The sequence below is a fragment of the Fomitopsis serialis genome (assembly GCF_022376445.1).
Source record: "Fomitopsis serialis strain Sig1Antser10 chromosome Unknown B0H18scaffold_34, whole genome shotgun sequence".
In the NCBI taxonomy this organism is placed as follows: domain Eukaryota; kingdom Fungi; phylum Basidiomycota; class Agaricomycetes; order Polyporales; family Fomitopsidaceae; genus Fomitopsis; species Fomitopsis serialis.
In genome coordinates, this window is record NW_025954994.1 from 222,076 (window position 1) to 231,662 (window position 9,587).

The 9,587-nt window shown below is 54.6% G+C and overlaps 4 protein-coding genes across 4 annotated transcripts; 1 reads left to right on the forward strand and 3 right to left on the reverse strand.

The window, feature by feature from the left end:
• Positions 1 to 253: 253 nt before the first annotated feature.
• On the reverse strand, positions 254 to 1,966 carry B0H18DRAFT_954988 (uncharacterized protein; the record flags this gene model as incomplete). Its single annotated transcript, XM_048042309.1, has 12 exons — positions 254 to 276; positions 334 to 497; positions 538 to 581; positions 637 to 685; positions 736 to 751; positions 805 to 905; positions 1,098 to 1,344; positions 1,400 to 1,461; positions 1,522 to 1,523; positions 1,608 to 1,768; positions 1,830 to 1,864; positions 1,917 to 1,966. The coding sequence occupies 12 exons, from the start codon at positions 1,964 to 1,966 to the stop codon at positions 254 to 256; spliced, it is 954 nt and encodes a 317-aa protein (XP_047893279.1).
• A 1,569-nt stretch (positions 1,967 to 3,535) lies between these two features.
• Positions 3,536 to 5,320, forward strand: B0H18DRAFT_1119288 (uncharacterized protein; the record flags this gene model as incomplete). The annotated part of the gene is made up of 10 exons (XM_048033924.1): positions 3,536 to 3,594; positions 3,653 to 3,687; positions 3,747 to 3,921; positions 3,983 to 4,044; positions 4,097 to 4,194; positions 4,583 to 4,690; positions 4,732 to 4,794; positions 4,850 to 4,881; positions 4,953 to 5,122; positions 5,181 to 5,320. The coding sequence occupies 10 exons, from the start codon at positions 3,536 to 3,538 to the stop codon at positions 5,318 to 5,320; spliced, it is 942 nt and encodes a 313-aa protein (XP_047893280.1).
• Positions 5,321 to 5,555: 235 nt separating this feature from the next.
• Positions 5,556 to 8,156, reverse strand: B0H18DRAFT_1085202 (microtubule associated protein-domain-containing protein; the record flags this gene model as incomplete). The annotated part of the gene is made up of 9 exons (XM_048031884.1): positions 5,556 to 6,122; positions 6,146 to 6,373; positions 6,426 to 6,670; positions 6,729 to 6,864; positions 6,885 to 6,998; positions 7,036 to 7,301; positions 7,337 to 7,472; positions 7,529 to 7,741; positions 7,797 to 8,156. The coding sequence occupies 9 exons, from the start codon at positions 8,154 to 8,156 to the stop codon at positions 5,556 to 5,558; spliced, it is 2,265 nt and encodes a 754-aa protein (XP_047893281.1).
• A 135-nt stretch (positions 8,157 to 8,291) lies between these two features.
• Positions 8,292 to 9,488, reverse strand: B0H18DRAFT_1008394 (uncharacterized protein; the record flags this gene model as incomplete). The annotated part of the gene is made up of 3 exons (XM_048028778.1): positions 9,115 to 9,488; positions 8,969 to 9,063; positions 8,292 to 8,919 (listed from the first exon to the last, which is right to left on the reverse strand). Coding segments are annotated over exons 1-3 (720 nt in total), but the record flags the coding sequence as incomplete, so codon positions are not given.
• Positions 9,489 to 9,587: the final 99 nt, after the last annotated feature.

Below are 9,587 nucleotides of genomic sequence, written 5' to 3' on the forward strand. Positions count from 1 at the left end.
ATGGCGAGCCGCCGTCTCTGTAAACAATCCAGTCCTATCAGATATACACGGATACTCCGTTGGCAAATAGGAAGGTGGATGGATCAGTCGTGATCACATTATGTGGCAGAGCGTAGTTTCTGGCTCTATGACCTAAGTAGACGGCAGCGATCGAGCGGAGCACCGGCTCGCGTTATGTATCTGTGAATGGGACAAGCTTACAACACTTGTTTATACACCAGCTCTACTGGCCGTGGACAAGAACATGAGTATTCTATGCATCGGTGTCGAAACGATCTACAATCAACAGTGAGCACATCTACGGACGTTTGAGCAATGCATGACGCTGCACACCTGTTGTGACAGAGGCAAACATGATCGTCGGAGCCTCAGCTTCCGTACACCCGGGGCTTGCCAGCCAGTGGCTCCCTCGCTGCGTGCCCGGATCAAGCATGACGTTTTTGTTCACCGCCTCATTGAGGTTGATCAGCAATCGCGAGACGAGAACGCTCGCCATCCTGCGTCGACAATGAGGAGTGCAGCTGGATTGGTACGAACGAGAAGACCAACGATGTAATGAAGACGTTCAAAACGCCGTAGGCCTAGTCGGAGCATGAGCATATGTCCTTGGCGCACTTAGTATCGTGGACGACTTACAGTCTGGAAACTCGTGAGCATCTGTGCGACGTTGAGGGCGAGAAGCACGCTGATCGGAACGTCAGCCATACATCAGCTTCGCGAAGAAGAGCGACTCACAGGAAGCATAGCATCCCTAATACAGCGTTCGTCAGAAATCCTGCCCAGCAGTGCACGGCACTAACGCACCATCTCGGATAAGCAGATGCCCGAGCGTAGGTGCGTCAGAGCGGCCACTCAGCATCTCCCGCAGGCAAAAGACGCGGAGTCTGTTCCCAGAGCCTGACGTCCTGTACCATGTCGCCACGATCACGATCAGATCACTTGCGATCGCGCATGCGCGGGAGGCGTACAACACTGTGTTCATGGACGTGAGTGAGCCGTGTGGGCTACGTTGCGCAGAGCGGACAACGCACGTCTAAAGCCATTGCGTACGCGTCAGCCAGAATCCTACTGTTGAGCGCACAGAGCGGACTGCTTACCGTGTATTCAGACTATGCGAGAGGCTATTTTGGGTTGCGCAGGTTGTGATGCTGGGTACGAGGGGAATCGTAATGAAGGTCGTTCTGGCGTACAGGACCTTCTCCCCGACAGCTGTGAGCATTGGGTTGGAATTCTGGGTCGCGGCTCTCACCAAGTTGGATACAAATGGCATGATGCCGAGCAGTAGCGTTACACAGGCGAGTGCACGACTCTGGCTGAGGGCCCTGACGCGAATTGCGGAAACCCCTGTCTAGCTAGTCAGCACACTTCTTGGAATGGTGGGGATATATGCGCGTCTTACAGGCCCAGATTATATACGAGGCGGACAGAAAGACTTCATTGGCGATCAGTAAGCCTTTGCAGCTGTGCGGAAACGAGGTTCAGTCACGCTACTATATGCGGCAAGTTACGAGGTAGACGTACTCCTGTGTACATTCGACGTTGAAAAAACGATGAAGCATGGATCATCGATCAATATTGGTGATATGGACAGCGAACACGCTACATACCTCTACAGAAGACCAAGATAGAATGCCGAGTATGCCCGTCACCGCCAACCCCACCATAGTCACTCGGTTGAGGAAGAACACGAACGCCGCAGACAACTTCCGGCCCCATATGAAGCGCACTTCGCTTCCGATGGTCAGACAGTAGTCGTAGATTATGAGGGCTATGATTATGACGTTTCTGAGTTAGTGTACCTCATGAGAGTTGTGTGCCGCGATGCTCACCTGCGGGTGCTAGTTGGCTATAGTTTGCAGCGAAGCTACACGGAGACATCAATATAGTACCGGCAAAGAGGTTGAGTAGGAACATACTTCTGCGTAAGATAGCTCGCGATCTGTACTTCACTGACGCCGGCCTTCATGGTGTAGAATCTGTAGAGAATGGAGGTGGCAGGAAGCCAGTGTGGGCATAGGTTTCTGACTGGGACAGTCAGTGTTCAGAAACTGCCAGGGATATATACACATACCAAAGCGGCGCCCTTGACATGATGATCACTACGAAGATCCACAAGGTGTGCGTTTTCCCACAAGCATGCGGAAGAAGGAAGCTAAGACCCGGGAAGATCCTGCGGGCATCCGCAAGCATGCATCTCTGGCGTTCAGGCCGGAGAAATCAGATGATACAGCCTTCGGCAGTGAAGAGGTATCTCTTCACGAAAGATGATCGTTAACGTGCGTTCTGCAAATCCACAGGCGTCGTTTTTGAACGATCGAAGGGAGTAGCACGAAGCAAATCATGGGAGAGCAAGGAAATGGAAGCACGAACCAGTACGCTATGCATGGCATAGCAGAATCAAGACTTTTGGATGCGCGGGCTTCCACAAGTCCTAGTACCAGCGATGGGCGCCGGCGTTAGCATGCGTCCTGAAAAAGCCATGCCTTCGTTCTCAATGACGGAAAGGACATAGCGATGACTTGTGGTAACAAGGGTGAGATTGGTCTGGAGAGGTACTCAGCAAAGCATATCAGTCAATAGACGGGGACACGGACCATTCTTCGATGCATATATGAATGCATGCAGTGCAGGGCACACGCGCTCCGCCTGTGCACGAATTCGACCGGGAAGGGGTCCATTGGAAGCACGCTGCCGTCACTGCATGATCATCGCCATTGGCATTTTCTGTCAGCTATTATGCACAGCAATGAGTCGTGAGTGTGCCACAAGTACTGGTATACGCGTATTGTTGGGATTCCGAATGCAGGTCATCGCGGGAATCAGTATGCATGTTAGTGATAGGCGCTCGCCGCTACAGGCGCGCTACCCACCAAGTCCGTCCTGCACAAATCCTGCACCGGGTCCGGAACTCTATTAAAGCATGCACGCGTAAGAACTCTGGCATGCTCCGAAACGTTAAACTCTTTCGATTTCGGGTTTGAAGAATGTTATGGGTAGGTATCCTTTGACCCCTACAGGATTGGCCACGCAGTGATAAGGACCAATTTCCATGGGAACTAGTACTAATCCATGAACAGTCTGCCATGGCCATATGGAAGCCACGTCGTCGTCCTCAATGCCAGCAACGCAATACTACCAGTACTTGCCATAAGTAGCTAGGACTCATCTCTTCCACGCTGCACGCATGCTCCACCTCCGAGGTCTTGTGCTACCCGTACAGCCTACCTCCGACTCGGACAAAACCCTAACTGCTTCATTTCATCTAACAGAGCCTACTTGCAATAGTACGCCGCCCAGATACGCCATAGGCTCGGGTTTCAGGCCGCTCTGGGGCAATCGGCATTATCCAGCCCACAAGTCGCCTCCGGCCAAGAACAGGAGGAAGGGCGCCGGACCGGAGGATAATGATAAGTATGCTGTGACGGCTAGTACATACTGCATATATACACGGGCGCAGTATCGATCGTCCCTCTCCGATGGACAACCATATCCCCAGGTAACACTTCGCCGCGCTGAAAACCCGTACTAAGGGAGGATGTCGACAGCCTCGGATGAAGCGTTGGAGCAGGAGCTGGCCTCCATCTTGCAGAGCAAGTGCGTACCACGCGTTATTCGCGATCGAAAGTACTGATGGCAGCTGCGATGACGGTAGTTTCATTGGGATTTGCTGCGAGATGGCTGTCTGCGGTACGTTCGGTCCATTATAATGTGGCGCGTGAAACGTCACGCTGACCATACCAACATAGTTATCCTGGTGTACGACTATATGCTCACGTTCGGCAGGGAGGTAGAGCTCTTCTGGCACAGGCCAACCAGGGCACTCGGCGGGACAGTGATATTCATGCTCAACCGTGTCGTGGCCGTCGGTCTGGCGATACTTGGTAACATCGACACCGATCTGTCCCGCTATACCTACGCAAGGTGAGGAAGCCACTGGTCACGCGACTCCGAGTCGTACTTAACATAAATTCCTTGCTTTCAGTTGTAAGTACACGATTCTGGTTGAAGTCACTATCACGCTGCTGGCGTATGCCGTCTGGGGTGGTGCGTTAATTGGTCCGATGCGTGTTTGTGATGCTAAAACATAGCTATCCAGCTGTGTCTGCCATTAGAGTGCATGCCCTCACAAAACGCAACTGGTTGCTCTCTATGCCCACGCTTGCTTTGGCGCTGGTTCCGATGGTTGCGGACATGGTAAGTAGTCTGGGCATGCGTGCCTTGGGCCTACTAGGCCACCGAAACTCTCGCTGACTGCAGACCAGTGGCTCACATCGACCATAACGTTCTCCGTAACGCCTGTCGGCCCTCTGACTATATGCGCGGAGAGCTCGCCAATCTCCGTGAGGCTCAACACAATGTGTGTATCATCCGTCACTTCTGCGTCGCAGCGCTACAGGTCACGATCCGCTCCTTCTAGATGTAAGAAAGTCGGTCGAACATGGAAACGCGTCAATCTGACGAAGAGCATGACAAACAGTGCTTATCCTAAGCCGTAGCAGTAGTTTGGCTTCGGACCTGATCGTCTTGCTGTAACGCTGTACTATGTTTGTCCACGCCCATGGCTCAGGGGCGCGCTCCCCAGCCGGTCGCTCTCGCGAGTGCTTCTCAGGAATGGTACGCCCAGCCTCCCCGTCGCATCGCTGCTGGTGACTACCTCTTACCCTTGTTGACCAGGAATCCTTTATTTCTGGTGCGTTCGTCGACCTTTCTTTGATCGTGTGAGCTCGACAGACCGGGCATCTCAGCGTACTGGCATTTATCAACGCTCTGGAAATCATTCTATACCTAACCTCGGTATGCCATCTCCCCCCTTGGGCGATACGGCGTCTGAAGGGCACGACACCTACAGACGACAGACTACGTCAACCTATTCATTGCGCCGTGCGTCTGCGATTTCAACGTTCCTCACAACGAGTCGTTGGCTCACGGAGAGGCATGCCTTTGTTACACAGGATATCGACGATAGTAATTTCACGCTTCTTACTCGACATCCGAGAGGCAGCATATACATCCGACACTACTTTCGAAACGACGACCTCCGACCTCTCCATAAGCACGCCATCCGGAAGCGCATACAAGTCACGGATGTGGCAGTCGCTTGATTTTGCGACCCAAACGTATGGTGCGTTCGGCTCCGCGCATGACCGCCTCAGGTTGGTAATGTTGACAACGGGGCCTAGCGGAACGATCCCAGGGTGCCATGACGAGTACCACTGACGTTGGCAGCCACGATCGGCACCTTTATGCAGACGTACAAGAGTTCGAGATGGGCAACCTCGCGACGGACCCGCGATCCAGGGGGGGTGTATACGCTCCGTAGGTGAGTGCTGTTTGACTGTACGTCGAGTGACCATCACTCATCTGCATCTCTTCTATATCTAGCCCTATTGCATGTCGTAACGCTTCGTAATGGTCATAATAGTGATACTGTACAACGAGAGGAGTACATGTCGACGAGTCGGGCAGGAGAAAAAGAACCAATAATGAAAACATAGATAAACATATCGCTACCTGAGCACGAAGGTCGAACCGCGAGACGAGTCAGCACACCCCACCTAATAATCCTCCTCCTCCTTCACCACCGCGCCAGCGAACCCGGCCCATCTCCCGCCGCCTACCGCCCAGTCGTTCTCCATGCTCGGTCTCGGCCTGAAACTCTCCCGGCGTGCTCTCGAGGCTTTCTTCGCAAGGACGTTCGAGCTCAGAGCCGGGGCACCATAACTCCGGTAAGCAGTCGAACTAGTCGACGACGTTGAGCGCGTCTGGTTGTGCGACGACTGATAGGGATGATATGAACTCTGAGCTTGCGCCGAAGGCACCCGTCCGTGGCCGAGTGCATGGTGCACCGTACCAGGCTTCGGGACCGGCATCGCAAGGGGTACGGGACGAGGAAGAGACGACGTCGGGATGGCAGTAGACGGTGTCCTGCCGGGGATCTTCGACGGCGACCCCGGCCTCTGCGCACCTGGGCCCTTGCTACTCCCTAGATACGCCGGTGCTCCGTGAGCGGGCACGTTAGTATGAGCAGCAGTTGACTCGCCGAGACGGGGGCGCTTGCTTGGCTGCGAGGACGCGGCCATGCTCGACCCGGGACGCACTGCGGGCGTCACCACCCCTGAGCTCTTGGTGCCGTGAGAGGTGCCACCGTGCGTCGTCGCAGGCATGTAGTGATGTGGGGGTTCGAAGGTGTCTTGGAACGAGGGGGTACTGAGCCGGCTCGGGCACCGGGTGTCTTGCTCCGCTTGTTGTTCTCCTTGTCATTCGCACCGACGGTCTCCATGAGCAGTTGTACCATGCTTTCTCCGTGGACAAGGAACGCGCGTCCAGTCTCCGCCTCCCATGCAGGTATTGACGCCAGGAGGTCTTGCTCGAGCTAGACACATACGTCAGAGAGGGCGAGTACCAATGATACTGAGAAGACATACTCTTGGCTTCTCTTTATTGACGCGCTTCCGCATCTTCTCTTCACGAAGCAGGCGACCCGGATCGCGCGGTCCTCTTCCAAGGAGCCGGCTCTGGTCGCTGGCAGCCGCAGCCAGTTCCTTCTCGTCTTCACAGATATCGAAGTATTTCCGAATGCTAGCCAGGAGAGGGCCTTTAAGCCGCCGCTCCTCCTTCAGCCGCCGAATCTCTTCTTCGTGGATCGCAAGTAGCTCTTCCGTGTGCTCGTCTACATGAGTTCATGCTCGTCAGCACGCAGGTCTAGCACGGGTATCAGGAGTCCTCACCATCTGCGAAGGGCGCAAAGTCCGCCCGTTCCTCTTCGCTCACCATGAGCTCGTCCCACAACTTGATGATCTCCGCCCGGGCGTTCTCCACGAAAGTGCCCATTCGCTCGCGCTTGAGCTCGAGCATCCGCTCCAGCTCTTCTTCGTACGATTGACAGTGGCATCCGTGCTTCCCCGCTGCGCCTCCACGAACCCATCAATATCTGCGTCCGGCACGCCAAGCCTGCGCCACAGCGCCTCGAGTTGGTCGTACATCGCCTGAATGTGTTTCTCTCCGCCGTTTGAGCTCCTCGAGCTCTGCACGCACTGACTCCGCCCAGCCATTAGGCCCGGTGTCGGGTCGACGCCCTCCAGTCCGACATGGGCCGTGTGGAATCCTGCAAGGCTTCTTCCGAGGCCTCTTCCACGCGGGCGACGAAGCGGGCGAAGATGCGTTGGTACTCCGACTCGGGCACTTCTCGAGGCTCATCCGGCACTGAGGCCAACAGAGTGGCGCACATTGCTTCGTACGGGTCGCGGGAGTAGGTGTGGACATCTGTATCGACATGGACATCGATGTGGAGAGGAAAGGGTCTGAGGTTGATGCCGTTCGGTTGCTGCAGGAGGACGTCGAACGTGGGAGGGAGGCACAGTTAATGACGAAGATGATGGGAGGTCGTCGAGAGCAGGTGGCGACATCCCTAGCTCGGTGTACAGCCAGTCGATCTGGACCATTGTTGCTGATAGTAGTGCTAGTCGCTTCGTCTGGTGAGGAGGCAGGTGAGCCAGATGCAGTCAAGGATGGAATGCTGGAGACGTACGACTTCGCCTTTGCCACGGACCAACTCCTTCTCGAGTCTCGAGAATCGTTCCGGCGTGACATCTCGGTGGGACGAAGAGTCATATTCGTCCTCTCCCGAAGCAGGTGTTGGCTCGAAAATATCTTGAGCGTAGAAGTCGGGGCCCAGCGTGCTTGCAAGAGCGCCGAGTCGGCCGGTGAGGGTCAGGAGTTGTTCTAGCTTCGTATGATACAGCTACAAGGTCAATGATCAGCACCCCCGCTATGAAGAACTCAAGCAAAGGGCCTACCTGTCGTAACTTCTCCTGGTACTCCGAGATAATCTCAAACCGCCGCGGCAACACCTGTTCCTTCCTGATCTCTCCAACACTGCCGCCTGTGGCCTTGACATGCCCACCGAGTGCGTTTCCATATCGTATGCACTGGTTCTCAACTTCGATGCATCGTTCCATCCACTCATCGACCTGCTTCCGCCGGAGGTCGATCTGGCCGTCGATGCATTCCGTGAGTTGCTGCTGTAGCGTCGCGAGTTCGCCTGTGAGTGCAGTCGGTGGTAGCCCAAGCTGTGCGTGAAGAGTGGGGAGAAGTTGTGTTTGAGATTGGAGATGTGTGTGCAGGGTGTTGAGGAGGGATGTTATTGTCGTAGACATGGTCGTGAGGGTATTGGTTCAAGTTCGAAACGCGCTCGACGCGAACCGCGTTCTAGTCACGTGCGTCGCGTCGAGACTCAGTAAAATTGGAGTAAAATAACCCATTGCTCATAACCATGCAAGAACCAAAGATGATCAAGGTGCGACACCACGTCTGAAAATTAGCTATGTGGTACAGTACAGAGGAGACGCTAGGCTGTAGTCGAAGGAGATACAAGGAAACGAAATACACATCTATGATCTAGTGATACAATCCGAATTCAAAAGTACAATCTAGGGCAAACGTAGAGTCCAAGGCGTCCGATTAGCGTGTACGAAGCTCGTTCCTCAAGGGTCTCCGGCGGACGACTAGAGGGCCATCGTCATGCCGACCAGGAGCGGCCAGAGGACGAAGACCAGTCGAAACTTGAGCCGCTCCGTGTCTACGGTGTTTCGTTTCCAGGATCCGCTGCTGCCCGTGCTGCTGTGAGCCTTTTGCCTATATGTGTTGCTGGTGGACGTAGGCACGGCGTAGGAGCTGCTAAGTGAGCTACTTGATGGTCTAGAGGAGTACGAGGACGAAGCCGAGATGTTCATGCTCGTAGGGGCCGCGGAAAAGGTCGAGAAGGAGCTCGTCGCGTTGTTTTCCAGGGCAGAGTAGGTGGTCGACCGAGTCTCGGCTCTGCTAGAGCGATGGTACGGAGGTGTGTCGTCCATTGCGGACAGAGTAAACCCAGCAGTGTAGACAGTCATCGGTGGGTCCTCGCAGATGAAACGCAAGTGGCTGATAATGATCAGCAACTCACAGTGCTGCGATGAACAGTTGCACTCACTAGTCCGACCCGTTGGGTCCCAGCGTCGGCGATATCCAGACCGACTTCGAGCGCCTCGTTGGTTCGACGTTCTGCGCCAACGTTGCAACGTAGTTCTGTACGCAGGTCAGACGATGGTGTGAATTGAACATTTCGAGAATACTAACGTCATCTCCGGAAAACAAATCTATGCGAACTGGGCCCATTTGCGAGAGAGAAGGCTGAGTGTCGTCGTTGATCCATGTAATTGTTGACATGCGACCCGCGCTCAAGACCGTGCTAGCGATGGGACGAGTAGGATACAGTCCGGCGGTAGCGGAAGAGACGAACAGAACTAGCGTGCAGACCGAAAGGCGTAGCATCGTTGACCGAGATGGCATCATGAAGCGCTTTGAATTATGTCGCCAATAGTATCCAGGAAAGACCAGGCTTCAGGATATTGGACGGAGCGATCAGTTTGGCAGGACTAGAGGTCAAGTCTGCCGCTGAAGTTCAACTTCAGGGCCTGGAAAGTTACGAGACGAAGAGCGCAAGTACAATATCAAGGAGTTCAGATATTTCAGAGGCCTAGGACCGTCTCGAGGTAACAGTTGAACGTTAAACGAGAGAAGGACTCTGGGGAGGTGGGCGTGGCTCGTCA